This window comes from Mauremys mutica, chromosome 5 (genome assembly GCF_020497125.1).
Source record: "Mauremys mutica isolate MM-2020 ecotype Southern chromosome 5, ASM2049712v1, whole genome shotgun sequence".
Classification (NCBI taxonomy): Eukaryota; Metazoa; Chordata; order Testudines; family Geoemydidae; genus Mauremys; species Mauremys mutica.
In genome coordinates this window covers 137,832,393-137,854,788 of record NC_059076.1, presented here as the reverse complement: position 1 = coordinate 137,854,788, position 22,396 = coordinate 137,832,393, and the positions used below count along the sequence as shown (strand labels likewise).

At 46.7% G+C, this 22,396-nt stretch overlaps 1 protein-coding gene across 1 annotated transcript in view; it reads left to right on the top strand.

Annotated features, from left to right (window-relative positions):
• ALMS1 (ALMS1 centrosome and basal body associated protein) overlaps positions 1-22,396 on the top strand; it is a 144,417-nt gene that overhangs the window by 43,296 nt on the left and 78,725 nt on the right. The window contains exons 4-5 of the mRNA XM_045019073.1: positions 5,459-5,579; positions 10,799-13,103. Of these exons, the coding sequence (XP_044875008.1) occupies positions 5,459-5,579; positions 10,799-13,103 (2,426 nt within the window). The remainder of the gene's footprint in view (positions 1-5,458; positions 5,580-10,798; positions 13,104-22,396) is intronic.

Genomic DNA, 22,396 nt, shown 5'->3' with positions numbered 1-22,396 from the left:
AGCTTGCCTCCCTGACCCATTCAGTTGTTTGCTGCTGGTCACTGACCACTGCCACCACTCCCCTAAGACTGGACACCTAGGTGGGAAATGGGATGCATTGGTCAATCAGCCCAGGAAAGAACTGACATGGAGTGAAGAGTCACTCCATGCCGGGAGCAGGCCAGTAGCTCAGAAGTGGCAGATTGTGTGTGTGTGTGGGGGGGGGGAGGCAAGAGGCAGAGAGAGAGAGAGCGCGAGAGCAGGAAGTTGAGGATTTAGAGGTAGGGAGAACAAGATAGTTTACTCCTCTGTTTAAAACAACTGTTTAGATAGAGTAGTTCATTTTCTCCACTGCCGATCTCTTTCTCCTCTCATAATAATAAATGGAGATGCTTCAAGGTAAGGCCAATTTAAAGAAAATGAAAGTTTATTCCTGTTTGTAGAGTTAATAATTAACTTTAAAGCCATGGAAACAGACATGTACAGTGTGATGTTTTGGGACATTTCTGGTGTTCCCCACACACTGATCCTCTGCTGTCATTACATGCCCTTTGCTGTTTTCCACTGGCATTTATTCCACATCACCTCTCCCTTCTCACATACTTGTTTTGCCTTCTTTCAAGCTGCCTTCTGCACCTGGCATTCTATGCTATCAAAGAGCCCCAAGCACATACCCACTGTACTTCCAAATGCTATCTCAAAAGCTCCTACATTCACACACAGCAAACCATGGTAGAAAAGTTGGTATTTCCTAACATTATACTGAAAATTAGAGTGAGAGAGAGAATGGAGGGGGCAGGGGACAGAACTTTGCTCTGAGGCATGGACTGAGGTGTTTAGTGTCTTGTACCATGGTAGAGACAGCTGCAGAGTTAGAATGAATTCTTTGAAATTGCTTTGTGATCACATTATTATTCTGGCTGATGGGAGGAATGACCCATATTCTGGGTCGCCTTTGGTCTATGATTTTTGTGGCTGTGGAATTATGTCAGTCCATGTAATAATCTCCTCACAGCATAATGGAGCCACGCTCGCTTCCACTTCCTCCATCCCCAAAATCAAAATCCCTACATCAATTCTAAAATGTATTGTGATGGATTGTAACCCCCAGGATGCAGTCTGGGAGCTGGGGGAACCACTGTGGGCTCTAACCCTCCAGCTGGGCTGGCCCTTTTCTCACACTACTGGAGATTGATCCAGCCTCACCACGCCCTTTTATCATAAGAACATAAGAACGGCCATACTGGGTCAGACCAAAAGGTCCATCTAGCCAAGTATCCTGTCTTCCGACTGGCCAATGCCAGGTGCCCCAGAGGGAATGAACAGAACAGGTACTCATCAAACACCCTATACCGAAAACCCACCGACCGCTATGCCTACCTTCATGCCTCCAGCTTCCATCCTGGACGCACCACATGATCCATCGTCTACAGCCAAGCGCTGAGGTATAACCACATATGCCCCAACTCCTCAGACAGAGACCAACACCTACAAGATCTTCACCAAGCATTCTCAAAACTACAATACCCACATGAGGAAATAAGGAAACAAATCAACAGAGCCAAACATGTGCCCAGAAGCCTCCTGCTGCAAGACAAGCCCAAGAAAGAAACCAACAGAACTCCACTGGCCATCACCCTACAGTCCTCAGCTAAAACCTCTCCAACGCATCATCAGTGATCTACAACCCATCCTGGACAACGACCCTCGCTTTCACAGGCCTTGGGAGGCAGGCCAGTCCTCATCCATAGACAACCCGCCAACCTTAAGCATATTCTCACCAACAACCACACGCCACACCATAGTAACTCTAACTCAGGAACCAATCCATGCAACAAACCTTGATGTCAACTCTGCCCGCATATTTACACTAGTGACACCATCACAGGACCTAACCAGATCAGCCACAACATCACCGGTTCATTCACCTGCACATCCACCAATGTAATATATGCCATTATGTGCCAGCAATGCCCCTCTGCTATGTACCTTGGCCAAACTGGACAATCCCTACGTAAGAGGATTAATGGACACAAGTCAGATATTAGGAATGGCAATATACAAAAACCCTGTAGGAAAACACTTCAGCCTCCCTGGACACACAATAGCAGATTTAAAGGTAGCCATCCTGCAGCAAAAAAACTTCAGGACCAGACTCCAGAGAGAAACTGCTGAACTTCAGTTCATTTGCAAATTTGACACCATCAGCTCAGGGTTAAACAAAGACTGTGAATGGCTAGCCAACTACAAAAGCAGTTTCTCCTCCTTTGGTTTTCACACCTCAGCTGCTAGAAGAGGGCCTCATCCTCCCTGATTGAACTGACCTAGTTATCTCCAGACTGATTCTAGCCTGCATATTTATACCTGCCTCTGGAAATTTCCACCACATGTGTCTGATGAAGTGAGTATTCACCCACGAAAGCTTATGCTCCAATACGTCTGTTAGTCTGTAAGGTGCCACAGGACTCTTTGTTGCTTTTTACAGACCCAGACTAACATGGCTACCCCTCTGATAGGAAATCATCAAGTGATCCATCCTCTGTTGCCCATTCCCAGCTTCTGGCAAAAAACCAACATGACAACAGGTGGCGCCATACCCCCAACTGAGCTACCTGAGTGCTTTACCTAAGCCACTCAAAGACAGCCAGCCAATTTCCTAGCTCCCCAGGTTTGCACCCCCTGCTGTAGTATAAACCCAGAATTATACTGTCTTACACTGCACAGGAATCTGGACAATGTAAGATCATTAATATAGTTCACCTTCCCCTCTCTGAGAAAGATATGCACAGCAAGCTTGTGTTAACCAAGTTAACAATCCCAGACACTTCACTCAAAATACACTGGTTAAGATAAGGCATAAAACAAGATTAACAACTACAGAAAGATAGATTTTAAGTGATTATATGTGATAGCAAACAGATCAAAGCAGATTATCTAGCAAATAAACAAAACTGCAAACTAAGCCTAAAATACTAGATAGGATTTGAATCAGTAATCTCTCACCCTGACTGATGATACAAGCATCAGCCTGACTGATGATACAATCAGGTTTGAAATGTTTCTAATTGTTGTTTTTTTTCCAGGTGGATTTTTATAATTTAATACTTTGGAAATGCCAGAGGTCTGCTCACCTATCATAATATTAGATGGTCGATATTACCTGTATCAAAATGGGTGTGTGCTTGTAAAAGGCCCCTGCTGGTATACTGTATAAATAAGTAACTTTTGTAAAATTTCTGTTTTGCTTCTTGTGATATAAAACATCCATATCTACTTTTATTGATAATTAATGAAAAATAATTTATAAGTGCAATGTGTTTTTTCATACTGGGTAAACTGACCATTGGCACAGTGCTTGGCACAGTAATAGATGTTAACGCTAGCACATTCTGTGGGCTTTGATTATTTTATGCTATTACACAGAGGTTCAGAGATCCCATTTCTTGTACAAAGGGATCAAGATGCAAATAAGTCTAAAACTCAACATCATAAAAGTTAGAGATGGAAAAGATCTATTAGGTCACTTGGCTTTAAATACAAGTAGAGAGACAACTAACCCAGATAGCACTCTATGGCCAGATGTGTTCTGATTCAGAGGGGAAGGGAAACCAGCAGGCTAGTAAGTCCATCTAAAAATATGTGATTTGGTACTACTTTTTATAAACTCACTATTGTGTTAGTCCAAGGAGTTGCCTTTACTCATGGTGATGTCTACACGGCAGGTGGGAGGTGTGATTCACAGCCCGGGTAGACAGACTTGTGGTAGCTCAGCTAGAGCTAGTGCACTAAAAATAACAGTGTGGACATTGCAGCGCTGGCGGTGACTCATGCTAGCTGCCCAGGCTCCGACCTAGGTAGCTAGTCTGAACTCCTGTCAGTGGCATAACCTCCATGCTGCTGTTTTTAGGACATTGGTTTGAGTTGAGCTAGCACAAGTCTGTCTACCTATGTTGGGAATCACACTTCCCAGCTGCTGTGGAAACATAGCCTCAGTGGCCCTCTTCTCATTAAATCAATATTGAGTTAACTGGACTGCTGTAGCTGCTGCCTCTATTTAACGTTTATAATTTATTTTCAGTAGCTGCTTTGATGTACTAGGTACTTTCCAAACACTTAAGGGATGGTCTTTACAGAGCTCATAATCTAAGGACAGACAGGGATTAGGGAAAGGGGAATAAATGGTAATTTACATACAACTCATCTCAGTTCACTAAGTGGTATGACATTAGTGGATATTTTAAAATGATTAAAATGTGGATTGTACAGGATCTTTGTAGATGAGCTCAGGGAATTCATACATACCATGGGGCTTCCTGGACGTAATTATATGAGAAGCTGGCAAATGGGTGGACAAGGCTGGGGAGTGTTGGAGCAGAGGTGATGGGGGAAACATGAAGCTTGACAATGGAGGACAAGGAGGAGGAGTCAAAATATATAGCACTTTGAACTTGGTGACAAAAAGCTTAAATTTGATGCAAGAGTGGACTGGTACCAGTAGAAGGAGTCAGACGGGAGTGACTATATAGTCAAATCAACAGTCAAGGAAGATGACTTTTTGAATGAGGTGTACAGTCTGGGTCCACTCATGATCATTGACAATCCCATGGCACTTTTACTATTGTAAGGGCATTAGCTTTGCTGTCTGAGCCAAATTCCAATGAGTAATTATACTCTTCTCTAATTAATTCCCCCTGCAGTTGTAGTAGCTATTGTTTACTTTCCTTTCCAAAAATGTATTGTTGTGATGGTGTGCTCTGTCAAGCCAGAGTTTCTCCAGAAGTGGGTGCATATTAGTTTTGGGTGAGTGATCTGATCCTTTGGTGTACAATATGTACAGCATTTTGAAATCTTTCAAAGTGAAGACTGTATCAATATAAGTTTAAATATTGTTTGTCAAACTTGGTATTTTCTTGTAATTTAGGTCCTAAAACAGAGACATAGGTACTATTTTTCTGCAGGTTAGTGGGATCTTGACTGTCCTGTGTTGCTCAGTAAAGCAAAGCATCAGCCTTCCATAGGGACTGATCTGGTAAAGTGCTGAGCCCTTTCACTGGGAATTGAGGCGGCTTGGCATTTAGCTGAATTGGACCTTTGACCAGGATATTGAAGCTGCATCGACAATTGGGCATGCTGGGTGGGTAGGTAGATTGATTTATGAGTACTTTTCTAGCTCTGCTTTCTAAGATTCTAAACATCATCTGATTTCTGAAATTCCATCATCTATATAGCTGGATGTCTGTATAAAGAATCATAATGTGATCTTCCATACCAACGTCTTTGAAATGTGTATTATTTCTTTTTGATTCACCTACTTCAGTCACTAGAATTGCTGGATTATGTAATTTTTTACCATAATTGGCATTTTTTAGCCTTGCAAACTATGCCAGATGGCAGGGCAGTTGGATTAGTAAGGGGTTGCTTAGCAAGCCATGACTATTGCATTATTACCACATCATCATCATATTTTTACTCTTAACAGAAATTCAGGATAGTCGCTTCTCTCCCTGTCTCCCACTACTGATGACATATTCAGCTCAAGGTCAGAAGTTTTTGGACGATACCCTGTTTCAGCAAACTGAGCTGGATTTTGCTCCTCTAAGGTGGGTTGAAGTTACTGTGTGTGAATTCTCTGCATTATATGTTCTCTGTGTGCCTGTGATTCAAAGAATTTCCAGGTACAGTAGTATCTACTTATTAGCAACCCCTCTGTTGCTAGCAAAAAGATGCCATTATCTGGGGATTGCCAATAAGTGGAAGGCAGGTTTGCGAGGTTGCAGCTGGGGAAGGAAATGCTGGGCTGTGCCATCCCTGCCTACTAGCCAGGCAGTGGCAGGGTAAGAGGCTGCAGCCCAGATGTTAGGGCTTTCTACAGGAAGTGGGCGTGCTAAGGACCCCACAGAGCAGGGGTGCCATTTCAGATTTTTTTCGGGGGGGTTGAGACAACTTTAACCATGATTCCAGGGGCTATTTAGGCACCTGAAAATTCTCATTTTTTTGCAGATAACAACTTAGAAATGATCTCACAGGAGAGCTGTATCTAATTCTTATATAAAGAAAATTAAATAAATATTAGACTCTAATACTAACATGTTCTGACATCTTGTATGAACTCACTTAAGGGACATTGGTTAGGGTTTAAAATTTTAATGTATATTCTTACTTTGTTACTAACTCTTGAATACAACAATTGTAGAAAAATCTAGCTCACTTTCTATCACTTTTTTGCAGTTCACCAAGTTTGGAATAGATCATTTAATTTTTGGAAACATTCTACTAGGACAAGGCCCCATGAGTTTAAATTGCACCTACCAGGGGTGTTACCCTACTAGAAACAGGAGTGAAACTGACACTTTCAACTCACTTTTACACTATTGCGAATCCCAAATGTTCAAAAATCATGAATCAGGCTCACCAAAAATCATGATTGGCTTTAAAATCATCATATTATGTAAAAATAATAGATTTGGTGTTATTTTTATTTGCCTGCTGCTTTTTGAGCCTTTCGGGTGCACTGGGGTCACATTTTTGAAGCTTTCTCCACAGTCATGAGGGCTAGAAACTTCATTTTTCTTACAAATGATGGCTGAAATCATCACATATCCACTTGACTTTATGGTAAATAGTAATGATCATGAAACACGTAACAAAATCATGAGAAGTGGCAACACTAACCTTTAAACAGAAGTGAAAGCAGTTACTTTCCGGAAGGCTCTTAAACACAACACTACAGTGATTTAGTTGCAGTTCTCACAGGAGACTATTTAAAACCAAACCCCAAGAAAATTCCATGTTTTAAAGTTGAGAAAAAAATTGAGACTTCTGAGGTATGTCAAGGCCACTGCAGGCAGGAAAATAAAATAAATAGGCACCGATCTTCTGGGCGGTTCTTCCTCTGAAATAAAGTTAGATGGTCACATCTTCTAGTTCTTAATCAAGTAAAATTTTAATTGCCATCAGCGCCACCACTCACAGATATTAACATCACAGTGAACATGTGATAACGTGATCAATAACTATACACTTCAAACTTAAATATTTGAGCCATCTTATCCAGAGTTACACATCCTATACACACTGACCCAGAGACTACATTTTCTGGCATATTCTGAACAGTGCTGAGCACACAGATGGTGCCCAGTGAATAATACAAATCATGACAATAATCGTCAACTTTATGGACTGTGAATGCAATTTCTGTTCTTTGTTCTGGAATTGGCCTTGATACAGCTGAAACCTTAAGAATTTGAGGCATAAACACATCTGATACTCATACAACACTCGCTCATTCCTTTCTTTTCTCGAACCTAGAACAAAAAATGACAAAACAAAATAGTTTTCAGTTAAAATCTAAAATTGCATAGCATGCATTGCTCTACAACCCAGCATGGGGCAGAAATGCCCCCCCATGGCAATTAAGTTCTCTCCTCTCATCTGACTCTCGTTCTCTGTCTTTTCTTCATCCTTCCTGTCCTCTGTGCTGCTTTTCATGTGGTCAACCATGCCATCCTTCCCAATTGCCTGAGACCAGTTGCTGGAGACTCAGAGAACTATCCTTCTTGGTTTCGCGCCCATCTGTCAGAGTTCTCTTTTTTTGCAGCATGCAGCAGAGAGGGAGGTAGGTCCAGTGGATAGGGAGTTAGCCCTGAGATACCTGGGTTCTAATCCCCCCATGGACTTCCTGTATGACCTTAGGCCAGTGCCCTATGGACAGAGTTTCAAAGATTTTTAGGAACCCAAAGATGCAGCTAGGCATCTATGGGGTTTACAAAGCACTTAACCCGCTAGGCGCTTTTGAAAATCCCACTAGGTGCCTAAATACCTATGAAAATCTGTCCTTTTGTCTCTGTGCCTCAGTGCCCTGTCTGTACAATGGGAATAACAGCACTACTCTACCTCAGCACTACTCTACCTCAGATGTGATGTGAGGCTCTCAGATACTATAATGATGGGGCCACATAAATACCACAGGTAGAATGGGAACTTCTCTACACCACTTCTGGCCCCTTCTTTTCACCTATGCCCCTCACATCTCCCTCTTTTCTTAATGTAAACTTGGCTCAGAGGGCTTGGCTGTAATTCTTCTGAGTCCCCTGCAGACTTGTGGGGGCAACACCCCACAGCCCCTGCAGTGGGATTCCTAACGACTTCCAGATCTTTAATTACCAGCCCTTTCTCATCTTAATCACCCTGCCTCTGTTTGGCTTCCTGTCCCAGGCGCACAAGCTGGGAGAAGCACCTCTCCGCAGAACTCACATTCCACACTAACGCTGTGCAGTTAAGAGCTCTGCCTGGGAGCACACCCTGTACGAAACTCAGAGGGGGGCAGGAGCACTCCCATATTCCCCCCTAAATGGTGCCCCTGCCACAGAGCTACCTGGTACCTACCTCTCCCTGCACTCTCCAGGGATCGGGAGTCAGCATGACCCAGTGCTTCCTTCCCTGTGTACAGTCCTTCATCAGGGTGCAACTTGGAGAGGGCAGGGAGAGATCCTTTGCAACTCTGGCACATGGGCTGCAGCCCTACTTCCACCATTGCCCTGCCCACAGCATCTCCTTGCAGCCCACAGCTCCTTACCTCCTGTGCAGTCCTGTGCACAGGCAGGTTTGCAGGGCTGTAGCACCAGAAGGAAGCTCCAGGAGGTGCTGAGCACTGGCTGCAGGCAAGTTTGTGGGACTGCAGGCCAGGGAGACATATCCCAGCGCTTCTTTCGCTGGGTGCAGCCTTGCAAATCGCCTGTAGTTGGGGCCTTTCTTCCACAAAGTGTTCTTAATAAACACATGCTGTTGCCAATATCCGAATCCCATTAACATTAAAGTCAATGGGACGGGACTAGTTCCTGGCAAAATGTTGCTATTAACCAGAAGTTGTCAGTATCCAGGTTGCTATTAAGTAGAATTTGCTGCAGATAGTTTGTATTAATGGTATAATGAATTAAAGTGATTACGTTAGTAGGTGGACAGGACAGAAATTGGATAAAAACTGATTAAATATCCTTAAGTTCTTCTTTGAGTGGTTGTTCATGTCAATTCCAATCACGTGTGTGCGCGTGCATGTGCATGTTGGCTGGATGATTTTTCCCTTAGCAGTATCTGTCAGGTTGGCCAAGGCGCCCCCTGGAGTGGCGCCCTCATGGCGCCTAATATATAGCCCCGCCAACCCACCACCCCTTCAGTTCCTTCTTACCGCCAGTGACAGTGGCTGGAACTTCCCTTGGCTCTTGCTCAGCAAGTTCTCTTCGCTTTTCCGTGTCTATAGTTCTCAGTTAGTTTGTAGTACCAGTTAAAAGGTTAGTACAGTATAGTTGTTGGGGTTTTATTCCCTGCCTCTCCAGCCCAGCGCCGTGGCATGCTGCGGTCCCTGGGTTTTAAGAATTGCGTGGCTTGCGCCAAGCGCATGCCTAAGAGTAACCTGCACTCGTCGTGTCTTAGGTGCCTGGGGGAGACCCATTAGAAAGATCGCTGTAAGATCTGCTGCGAGTTCCGCCCAGGAACACGTAAAGAACGGGAACAGCGCCTGAAGGTGATCCTCATGGAGGCAGCTTTGTGCCCCCAGTCTGACCCGGGCTTGAGAGACCTGACCCTGTTGGCATCGTCCTTGATGCGGCGCGCCACGGCGCCATCTACATCTTCGGCGTCGAAGAAGGACACCAGAGGCGCTCGGCACCGCCATGGATCCTCTTGGGACCTGTCAGACAGTAGGTACCGCTCCCATTCGCCAGTGCCTCAAAAGAAGAGAAAGCTGGACGACCGCTCTGCTCCGGCTAAACCTCAAGAAGTGAAACCCCAGGTGGGCCACTTCTTGGCATCTCCTTCCAGATCGACTCCTGTCCAGGTCAGGCAGTGGAGTCCAGCCCCACCTCAATCCCCAGCACCTACTTGGCAACTTCAGCTCCTGTCCACGCCGGAAGCCTATCAAGCTGCCAGAGATCTCCTCCACCTGACGGCACTGTTTTCGCCTGCCAGGGAGGAATCCTTGGAGCCGATGGAGCCCCATCCTCCGGTGCAATCCAAAGGGAAGCCTTCGCTCCCCTTCGCCTTGCCCATCGTCTTCTACACCCTCCGATAGAGAGCTTTCCTGCTCCCCGAGCTCTCGATGTTGGAGGCATTGTCCTTGCGATGTTGTCAATATTTAGGTTACTTGACACGAGAATCCAGGCATCAGGAAGGAAAAAAGTATGTTGTATCCCAGTGTCACGTGTTACTGTTTCACTACTGGTTAATAACATGTGAGTTAAGACTTTGTGGATTCAGCTGGAATTGATCTTCCAATGAATTTTGAATAACTATTGTATGCCCAGTGGAGTGAAGCTCATAGAAGAATGATTGTCAAAAGCAAATAAGGCACCTAATAATTCAGGGTGAAGACAAAAATGTAAGAAATCTGCAGAAGTCCCTTACTATTGCAACTCCTGGTGTTCGTTTCAGGCCTGGCCTATTTTATATCCTTGTTAAAAAAAAAACATTTGAAATCCTAAATTGGATGATTTTTAAAACAAATACTGTGTAGGGTATTCATTTTTAAAAAAATATAGTTTAAAAAAAAGGTAGTTATCTTTCCAAACTGTTATTTATGGAGATATAGTAATCATTTTTTTAATGTAAATTACCCTGTCTTTAAGTATTTAAAATATCTGCTTGATCTATTTGGGTAATACCTTCAGATGTATGTGTTGCTAAATCCTAGTTGTTTGCTCTCATGTAGAAATCCTACCTTTTAGCTTGTTTATTTTAGGCAGAAAATATGGGTGTTGAAAATAAATGTTACCAGAGAAACATTTACTTTTTTTCTTTTTCTTTTTCTTTTTCTTTTCTCTTCCAGAGGAACCCCTGATGTTTCTGATGCTTCTGAGCAGCATTCAAAGCCTTTGCAGATCAGTGAAGCTGTGCAGTTGGCAGGCACTGAAATACCTTCAGACTCAGTCGGTGGCTGCTTCACCCTGTCTGAGCACCCACTTGCAGTCAGCACTGTAGAACCTTGTGATGTCAGCTGCTCCAGCTATTTGTCTCAGCACCCCATGTGTCTTTCTGGACAGATACCTGTGGAGAGGAAGGAGAAGGCTGAAGATCAAAATTATAAACTTGATATTAACAATAAGTCTTTCATCCCTAATAGAGATGAAAATGCAACAGACCCAAATAGAAAAATGCTGCTAAACAAGCCAGAAACACTACAGCATCTAGAAGTATTTACTACAAAGGAAGCTGCTAGTGGTTTTGTAAATAATGATCCCTTCTTTTTAGACAGCAATGTGCCAGCTCCTCTCCTCCTTGAGCTTCTGGAAAAAGAAATAGGATTATCGAGCCATGGTGGGTTCTCATCTTCAGAAAGCTCTTCATGCAAGAGCATATCAGCTAGGGACCCAGGGAAAAATGAAACAATGCAGCGAGTAGGAAATGTTGAGCTTTCTGACAGGGAGTCAGAAGTGTTTGTAAGAGAATCACATCAGAAGCTGGAAGAAGAAAAGTGTGTTCCTGAGCTTGGCTCCTCCAAGATGTTTTCTGATGTTTCAAGGAGAGAACCTTTTAAAAATTCCAATGCCCCAGATGTGTTTTCTGCAAACCCTTCAGAAATGTTCATGTTGTCCAAGGGACATAGTTCAGATTTGAATGACTCTGGCAGATTGTGGTTCTCTGGTGTTACCATGGAGCCCCGGGGAGCCATTCTAGATGAGCAGCAAAAACAACTGTTTTCTAAAATGTCTGGGAAACAGAAAGAGGAGCCTCTCTCTGCTATGTCCAAAACTAGTGTCAAGGACAGCGCATCTGACCAGCCAGTCACAGCTAGTGTAGAATCTGGTGGAACATGCAGTGAGAAAAATACTGTTGTGGAAATCCCGTCTGGAGTTAACAGAAGTGAATTAACTCTTTCAGACTTCACCATAGAAAGGGGACATAAAAATACAGGCATTTCACCTTTATTTAATCTTCCTGTAGACGATGGTTCATTCTTTGGACAATTAGCTCAACCAATCTATCAGTCCACGCCAGGGATATTTGTAAGCAGAAGTGAGAAGCAGGAAGTACCTGGTAAGCCCCTTCCTATCAAATCAAATCTTCAGGCTTCTCTTACTTGTTTAAATGAAGAAACTTCTAGGAACTCATCTACAAATACACTTGTTTCTTCTGCTGAGAAGCATCATGCATCCCAGAGTGGACAGGAAATAAACAGTGAAAGTTATGAGTCTTTAAGAACAATGTATCCTCGTGCTGGAAGAATCCAGTCTCTCCCTACCCTTAATTTCATGGAAAAGGTAGGAGCTTGGAATATGAACCAGCCAATGGAGAAGATACCTGATACTTTGGCTTTATGTGGCTTGAGTGGAGTTTCTCCAAGGAAGAAAGCCTACAGTGCAATTGCTGATTCCTTAAACCGTATTTTATCAAAGCAGAGCAGCAGCAGTGGTAACCTCAAGAGTGGTTTAGCTGCAACCTTTGGAGGGACAGGCTCAATAACCAGTTTGCATTCCTGTGATAAAAAGTCAGCACATGCTTCACCACTTACCAGGTCTCAGTCTGACAATTCAGTTCATATAATCAGCAGAGAGGCTTCACAGATAAAAGTTGTTCAGGCAACAAATCCAGATGAAGCTGTTCAGCCCACAGAAGAAAAGAGCAGAGTTTCTGGAATGCCTGAAATTAGAAAAAGTGGTGCTCAGTTAGAAGACTCCACAACCCCACAGTTTACAGCTGTTCTTGTCACTACTGGGTCCAGTGGTGGTGGTGGTGATGATGACGACAATAATAGCATAGGACAAAATTCAGATCAAAATGTCTTCATTTCCAGTGAAAGGGTTGCTCAACTTCTCAGAGAGGAAGAATGCTATCCAAGTGATGGGCAAGAGAAACACAATTGTCTTGAAAATAATACCAGACAGTCACATGATCCAGAACTCTCTACTAGCCAGATCAGTATGGATCATTTCAATGACATTTCTCCAGATAGCTTAAACCTCCTGGCTAGTTCACAGGCAAGTAGCCATGTTGACTTGACCGCTGCAAACTCCTCTTTAGTAGTTGCCAGGGATTTTTTCACCAGTTTAGATGGAGATAACGTCATTCCTTTCTGTGCTCCTACTTTGAAAACTCCAGATAAAAAAGAGATAAATATTGAAGAAAGAATACCGGTAAGATATTGCTTGTAATTTTGCCACTTCTCTTTAGGTTTAATCATAGGATGACCGAGCAGCCTCAACTTATGTTAAAAGCAATAGGAGTTGAAGGTGCTTGGAACATCATAAGAAAGGGCCCATTGTATGGAGAGACTGGTGTAGTTATAGAAGCTTTTAATATCCCATGTGTGGTAAGAATATTTGGTGCCACAGCTACAGACTTCTTCAGCTTAAATCTTAGCTAATATGATGAAGATTCTAAATAAGGTAACTGAATCAAGTAATTTTAAAGGACTCCTTCACTGAAGATAACTTTAAAATATATACTGCTAAAATCCTCTAAACCCACTTTCTGCTACACTATTTTCTTATACTCTTTCTGCAGTCAGGGTAAAATGTATTACTGACTAACATGGCCATGGCACCATTGAAATGGAGTTGTGCCTGTTTATGGCAGTAGTGAATTTGTCCCATAATGTTGAATTAGTATTTTAATTACTCATTGTTGATATGGAAGTAGTACACTTTTAGGGTGTATTTCAAGACAGTGGAAATGCCTGAGCAATGGGTTTAGGGTGAATGTTCCATGCGTAGAGGGTAACATGAAGGTAGGAGTGGGAAAAGGATATGTATGGCATATAAAGGCTGGTGACAGTGTCTGAATGTAGAAGGTAAGGATAAAAGCAAAAGGAGACAAGGTCAGTGATCTAGGTTGGGGTTGAGTGAAGCAGAGCCTTGAAATAAAGGACAAGGTGCTAGAATTTTTGTTTGCAGTGCATCGGCAAGCCATTTCTGACCTTCCAGTCTCTTCCGTGTAAGCAGACTGTGATGTCCCAAATGTCAGGTTTTGATTCCACCACAGACTCTGGGGGGAAGCTAGGCTGCAAGAGAGAACTTTTCACACACCCACACATCTTCAATAATAGCAAAAGCAACACAGAAAATTCCTGGCGAAGCAGATGGCTTCTTCTATAAATATTCTTTCTTTTTAAGTTTGCCCCAGTGTAAAAGTCTTAAACAGCTGATGATTAATAAACACACACACAAAAAATGATAGCCATTCTGCCTACAGTTTCTTACATAAAAACCAATGGGATCTTATTTTGCTAATCCATTCTTTCCTCCCTCTCTTTTCAGAGTGGCTAGATATAGGATGGCTGCCAGAATAGGTGGCAGCCATGTTAACACTTGCCTTTGCTGATAGCTGATGAGTGTTAGTGAAAATTAAATGCAAATGTATGTTAATAATGGACTTTCTAATTCAGAATTAGTGGCTTTTCCTCTTGCAAAATTATTTATCTAATAACAATTTAGTCTTTGGAATCAGACTTTGACTCTTATTTTCCTTGAAAATTCGTTGACATTTACACCGCGAAAATAATCTTAGAACAGCTTTTGTGTGCATATAAGGCTATTCTCAGTTGCCTAGGAAGATAAAGATTGAAAGAAAGATGTGTGAAATTCATTAAAGGTAAGAATCAGAGATTACAAACTATCTCTGTTATAAACAGAATTAGCTTTTCCCTTTTAATAGTTTTGAGGAATTCTCTGCTCGTAAATCACTGACAGAACTCAGGAGATTTGATCATGCATTTGGCTATTAATATGTACGTCTATAATACAATAATAGAAATAGAGATGGAAAAGTCATTTAGTTCATTCCCCAGCCAGTGCAGAATGTATAATACAGATGAAGTGAAATTTAAACCATTCTTATGAGAAGGAATCAGATAAGGCTTTGCTTAACTGGCAAATGTCTTCACTGGTGTTGCAGACTTTGTGAGAGAAGGGGAATCATTTTCCTAACTGATCTGGGGAGGTCCCTTGAATCTATGTTATAGTAGCACATTCAGGATATTGTTTTTCCTTTTCTCCCTTCATTTGGGGTAGGAGCTGGAGTGACAAGGCAACTTGATTTCTCCTCTAATCTTTAGGTTGAATAGGGAAGAAAATTGGTCAGTTCCTCTTCAATTTGAATTCAGTGTGAGAAGGGAAAGAGTCACTGATCTGATAAAACCACTTGGAACGGTGTAGAGCTGCAGACAAGGGATTAGACCAGTGGTTCCCAAACTGGGGTTCGTGAACCCTTGGGGGTTCGCAAAATGTTATAGGGGGTTCTCAGGGAAAAAAATCCCTAATGGTGGACAGGGCTGTCCCTAGGGACCTCGGGCAGCACAGGGCCAGCAGCCCGGAGTCCCAGGGACTTCCAAGAGCTATGCAGATCAAAGCAAGCGTATCCATCCAACTTCAAGACTCCTTAAAAGAAATGGAAAGGGAAGTGGATATTTTCTGCTGTTTTTAAAATTAAATAGGCTGCTAGTGTTGTTTTTAAAATTATTATGAAGAACAAGTTTAAGCTTTGGGTTGTAACGTGTGTTGTTTGCCTGGATGCCTCAAGACTTGAATGCTTGTGTAGGAGGAACTCTGTATTTGAGCTGGCTTCTTAAATACCTTCATGCTGTTTCACATCTGATACTCCTTGATGAAACATAGGAGCCTTGTCTTATAACAGGCTTAGTCAAAGTGATACAAGCTACGAAAGTGAGATCTTGGAAGAATGTTGCCATTTTCGTAATGTAATAAAATTAATACTGTAATGATAAATAATAATTAATAAATAGTGTGTAATAAGCTTGTAATTAAAAAAATTATATTTCCAAGAACACTGCTTTTATAATTTATGCTCAGGTAAGGGAGAAAATCCCTAGGCATATTCATTTTTAGGAGAGGGTTCGTGAGATGACATTTTAGGGAAAGGGGGTTCTTCAAGTGATTGCTCATATCCATTCCAGTTAGGTGTGCACGTGCCGCGTGCACGCTCATCGGAAGATTTTTACCCTAGCAACACTCGGTGGGTCGGCTGGGCGCCACCTGGAGTGGCGCCACTATAGCACTAGTTATATACCCCTGCCGACCCGTCCGCTCCTCAGTTCCTTCTTACCGCCCGTGACGGTCATTGGAACAGTGGAGTGTGGCACTGCTGACCTCCACAGCCCTAGCTTCTCACTTGTTTTCTCTACATAGTTGTTGTATATAGTTCGATTAGTATAGTTAGATTTAGTTTACTAGTTTAGTTGTAGTTAGTATATAGTTAATCGGGGAATTTGGGGGGCTAGCCCCTTCTTTTTCCCCCAACCCGGTGCGGGCCCATGCCCAAGGCACCGGGATTTAAGCCGTGCTCGGCCTGCCAGAAGCCGATGCCGGTTGGAGACCCTCACGATTCTTGCCTGCGGTGCTTAGGAGAGTCTCACCTTCCCGATAAGTGCCGCATTTGCAAGTCCTTCAAGCTGAGGACAAAAAAGGAGCGAGACTTTCGTTTGAAGCAGCTCCTAATGGAGTCGGCACTTAGCCCTGCGGCGCCGGCACCGGCCACCCCACAGTCAGCTTCGGTGCGGAGAGCGCCAGCGGTTCCAGTACGTTCCGGTACCGAGGTCCACCGGAAGCAGCAGCCGGCACCGGCCCTCCCGGCACCGTTCCCTCTCTCCGTCGGGAAAACGCAAGGCGGCACCGACCTCCTCCAAGAAGGTCTCTGCGCCTGGACCTGTCACCTGACCTCCGGCACCGGCTCCAGCACCGACAGCGCAACAACCTGGCGCTTACCGTTGACTCTGGCACCGCAAAGGCCGTCGAGTCCGGTACCTCCTTGCTCCCCAGTGCACACCGTGGTCGAGCTCGCTCTCCCGTCGACGCCTGAGACTTTTTTGACGGCGAGAGAGCTGATAGCGTTGACGGAGCCAACGCTTTCTCAACCCCCGGCACCGCCAGTGCGGGTTGTTAAATCAGCGGGCAAGCTGGCTATAATGAGGCCTCCTTCCCCTGACCGGCAGGACAGACGTTACTCCAGGTCCCGGTCCCGGAGACGTTCCCATTCACGCCGCTCCAGATCTCGACACCGCTCGCAGTCCCGGTACCGCTCTCCATCGCGGTACCAGTCATACTCGTGGAGACGATCCCGGTCCCGGTCTCCAGACAGGCGCTATCGGCTCCGATCCGGCTCTCGGTACCGCTCCCGGTACCGCTCGTCCCACAGCCGTTCCCACCGTCGGGACTCGAGATCCCGGTCGACCTCCCGGCACCGGCACGGTAGATGGTCCCGGTCTCACTCCCGGCACCGTGAAGAGCGGCACCGTTCCCCGGCACTGTCCAGGGACAGAACGGCGGCGCAGTCGTATAGTCTCTCGGCACTGCCTTGGCCTTCGAGACAGCCATCCGTCTCCTCCCAGGCCGACAGTGCAGCTGACCAGCGCACCGAGCCTCAAGGCCAAGACCAAGGTCCTCCTCAATGGGCCTTCTGGACTCCGTGGGCATACCAGGAGGCGCAAGGAGCCCCCTTTGCCACTCAGCGCTCCGGGCCCTCCGACCACCAAGCGCCTGAGGCCACGGTCAGCAGACCTCCTCCCACAGCTGTGGAAGAGGGGCCACGGACGTCCGTTGATGCTGAGCATCCCCCTGTCGAAGAGGCCCCACAGCAGCTCGCTGAGCCTCTGCAGGACACTCTGGTCCCGGGCCTGTCATCCTCTTCCTCCCCGGATGAGGCGGTGGCAGGGGCGTCCGCCTCGGGACCTCCTCCGATTGATCTTCGGGCCCATCAGGACTTGTTGAGGCGGGTGGCCCAGAACATAAACCTGCCAATTGAGGAGGTGGCGGAAGATGACGACCCAGTCGTCAATATAATCTCGGCGGATGCGCCTCTTCGAGTGGCCCTGCCGTTTATCCGCACTATTCAGCGGAATGCGGATACCGCTTGGCAGTCACCGGCTTCCATCACTCCGACCGCCCGAGGAGTGGAAAGGAAGTACATGGTCCCGTCCAAGGGCTACGAGTACCTCTATACTCACCCTGCTCCATGCTCGTTGGTGGTCCAATTGGTTAACGACCGTGAACGCCATGGCCAACAAGCGCCGGCGCCTAAGTCTAAGGAGGCGCGGCGCATGGACCTTTTGGGCCGCAAGGTTTACTCTGCCATAGGCCTTCAGTTACAGGTTGCCAACCAACTGGTTCTCCTGAGCAGATACACCTTTAACACCTTGGTGTCTCTGTCAAAATTCTCTGAGCTGGTGCCACAGGAGTCCCGTCCTGAGTTCACGGCTCTGGTGGAGGAGGGTAAGAAAGCGTCCTGGTCGGCCCTCCAAGCCTCTCTGGACTCAGCAGATTCGGGAGCCAGGACCCTGGCCTCTGGGGTAACCATGAGGCGCATTTCGTGGCTTCAGGCCTCGACGCTGCCGCCGGAAGTCCAACAAACCATTCAGGACTTGCCCTTTGACGGCCAGGGTCTCTTCTCCGAGAAGACCGACTCAAGGCTGCAGCCCCTTAAGGACGGTCGCGTCATGATCCGCTCCCTGGGCATGCACACCCCGGTTACCCAGAGGAGGTCCTTCTGGCCACAACCATACCGCCCGTACAGCCAGCCCAGGCCGCGGCCGGATAATAGGCGCCGGGGCAGAGTGAACTGGCGCAGACAGTCGGGCAATCAGGGGAACCAGTCCCAACCGCCCTCGAAGCCTGCTTCAGGACCTAAACAGAACATTTGATGGGACACCCGAGGACGGCCCACCAGTTTCCTTACCAGATCCTTCCCCGTTGTTTTCCAACCATCTCTCCCAATTCCTACTGGCTTGGTCCCAGATAACATCAGACAGCTGGGTACTTCGCACAGTGCAATCTGGTTGCCGTCTTCAGTTTGTTTCGCCCCCTCCCTCCCACCCACCCTACCCGTCCCTCTTCAGGGACCCCTCTCACGAGCAATTCCTCTCACAAGAGGTCGAGACTCTGTTGAGTTTGGGTGCCATAGAGGAGGTGCCAGAAGGCATGCGGGGCAGGGGTTTTTACTCCCGCTACTTCCTGATCCCCAAGGCGAAGGGAGGTCTGCGTCCAATCCTAGACCTCCGAGAGCTCAACAGATTTCTCGTGATGCTCAAGTTCCGCATGGTGACCCTGGGGACCATTATCCCTTCCCTGGATCCGGGAGACTGGTATGACGCCCTCGATATGAAGGACGCATATTTCCATATCACCATTTACCCTCCTCATCGACGCTACCTTCGCTTCGTCGTCAACCACCAGCACTACCAGTTCGCGGTGCTGCCCTTCGGCCTCTCCACGGCACCGAGGGTCTTCACCAAGTGCATGGCGGTGGTCGCCGTGGCCCTCCGCCGCCGTCGGCTACATATCTACCCGTATCTCGACGATTGGCTGGTCCGCGGAACGTCCCAGCAGCTCATAGCACAACAAATGTCTGTGATCATAGGGCTTTTTCAAAAGCTAGGCCTTATGATCAACACCGAGAAGTCTACCTTGACTCCAACGCAGAAGATAGAGTTCATCGGCGCAGTCCTGGACTCCAATCTGGCCAGGGCCTGCCTCCCTCTGCCTCGACACCAGTCCATGGCTTCCATCATCTGAAGCCTACAGTCCTTCCCGACGACAACGGTGCGCACCTGCCTCAGCCTCCTAGGCCACATGGCAGCGTGCACTTTCGTGACCCTATATGCGAAGCTCCGCCTTCACACCTTTCAAACTTGGTTAGCATCGGTTTACCGCCCGCACAGGGACTCTATAGACACGGTGGTCACGATCCTGAGGTCAGCCCTCGAATCGCTCAACTGGTGGTTGGACCCAGAGGTAGTTTGTGCCGGGGTCCCGTTCCACCACCCCTCCATCACTCTGACCACGGACGCCTCGGCCATGGGGTGGGGTGCGCACCTCGGCAGCCTACACACCCAGGGCCTCTGGTCACCCCGCGAGCTGACCCTGCACATCAACATCAGGGAACTGCGAGCGGTTCTCTTGGCGTGCCAAACCTTTCGCTCCCATCTCCAAGGTCGCTGCGTGTCCGTCTTCACAGACAACACGACAGCGATGTTCTATATAAACAAGCAGGGCGGGGCACGTTCCTCCCTGCTTTGCTCGGAAGCGATGTGACTGTGGAACTTCTGCATACCCCACTTCATACACCTAGTAGCATCGTTTCTTCCAGGAGTACAGAACACGCTGGCGGACCATCTCAGCAGGTCATTCCTCTCCCACGAGTGGTCGATTCGCCCTGATGTTATCCACACAGTTTTCCGGAGGTGGGGTTTTCCCCAAATAGACCTGTTTGCCTCCAAAGAGAACAGGAAATGCCACCAGTTCTGCTCTTACCAGGGACGCTCCCAGGGCTCCCTATCGGACGCGTTCCTCCTGCTGTGGACGATCACCTGCTGTATGCCTTCCCTCTGTTCCCCCTCGTACACCGGGTGCTACTCAAACTCCGGAGGGACAGGTCCCGCCTCATTCTCATTGCTCCGGCTTGGCCCAGACAGCACTGGTACATCCTGCTGTTCGACCTCTCAGTGCGGGATCCCATTCCCCTCCCGTTATGGCCGGACCTCATAACACAGGACTTCGGCAGTCTTCGCCACCCAGACCTGCAGTCCCTTCACCTTACGGCTTGGCTCCTGTGTGGCTGACCCGCGCAGAGCGTGACTGTTCTGCTGCAGTACAGCAGGTCCTGCTGGAAAGCAGGAAACCCTCCACTCGGTCGACTTACCTCGCCAAGTGGAAGCGTTTCGCACACTGGTGCGATCAGAAGGATCTGATCCCTCTCCTGGTGCCTATTCCCAAGATCTTGGACTACCTCTGGTCGCTCAAGGAGCAAGGCCTCGCAGTCTCCTCCTTGAAGGTGCACCTGGCGGCCATTTCCGCCTTTAGGCCCAGCATAGGGGAACGATCCATCTTCTCCAATCAGATGGTTTCCCGCTTCCTTAAGGGGCTAGAACGATTGTACCCTCAGGTACGGCGCCCTACACCTACCTGGGATTTGAACTTGGTTTTAGCCAAGCTTATGGGAGCCCCCTTTGAGCCCTTGGCCACGTGTTCCCTACTCTATTTGTCCTTGAAAACGGCCTTCCTCGTCGCTATTACTTCAGCGAGACGAGTTTCTGAGCTTCGCGCCCTAACGGCTGACCCGCCGTATACCATCTTCCATAAGGACAAAGTGCAGCTTCGGCCACACCCCTCCTTCCTCCCTAAGCTGGTGTCGGCTTTCCATGTAAACCAGGAAGATGTTTTCTTCCCGAAGCCGCACGCATCACGTCGGGAACAACAGCTTCATAGCCTCGATGTGTGTAGGGCCCTCGCTTTTTATATAGAGCGAACGAAACCTTTCCGGCGTTCGCCCCAGCTATTTGTAGTGGTTGCAGATCGCATGAAGGGCAAGCCAATCTCTGCTCAGCGAATTTCGTCCTGGGTGACGTCATGTATCAGGACATGCTACAAGCTTGCTCAGGTTCCAGCTAGCCATCTCACCGCTCATTCTACAAGAGCACAAGCCTCTTCTGCCGCCTTCCTGGCCCATGTCCCTATCCAGGACATCTGTCAGGCGGCGACCTGGTCTTCCGTTCACACCTTTGCTTCCCACTACGCATTGGTGCAACAATCCAGAGATGATGCAGCCTTTGGCTCAGCAGTCTTGCATTCTGCCACGTCTCACTCCGACCCCACCGCCTAGGTAAGGCTTGGGAATCACCTAACTGGAATGCACATGAGCAATCACTCGAAGAAGAAAAGACGGTTACTCACCGTTGTAACTGTTCTTCGAAATGTGTTGCTCATATCCATTCCAGACCCGCCCTCCTTCCCCACTGTCGGAGTAGCCGGCAAGAAGGAACTGAGGAGCGGACGGGTCGGCAGGGGTATATAACTAGTGCTATGGCGGTGCCACTCCAGGGGGCGCCCAGCCGACCCACCGAGTGTTGCTAGGGTAAAAATCTTCCGACGAGCGTGCACGTGGCACGTGCACACCTAACTGGAATGGATATGAGCAACACATCTCGAAGAACAACAGTTACAACGGTGAGTAACCGTCTTTTCATGGGTTGTTAAAGTTTTTTGGGAACCACTGGATTAGACAAACGTGAAATATCAAGCCAACAGATTTACAAAAAGTTTTAATAAAAAAACCCAACGCAGTTTCTTCAAAAAGCTTTTATATTTTCTAAAGAACAAATCTAAGTGATGCTTTTGAAGAAACTTTCCAGCAATCACAACAGGCATGCTGCTGGTTCGATGTAAAAATGGGGTTATCATCTCCAGGGCTCTCTTTAGATTCAAACTGTTCTTGTTTAGTAGGGACAGAACATAAGACATCATGAAGAAAGAGATAGATAATAAGACACACAATATCATATTGCCTCTATATAAATCCATGGTACGCCCACATCTTGAATACTGCATGCAGATGTGGTCTCCCCAACTCAAAAAAGATATTTTGGAAAAGGTACAAAAAGGGGCAACAGATATGATTAGGGGTATGGAACAGCTTCCATGTG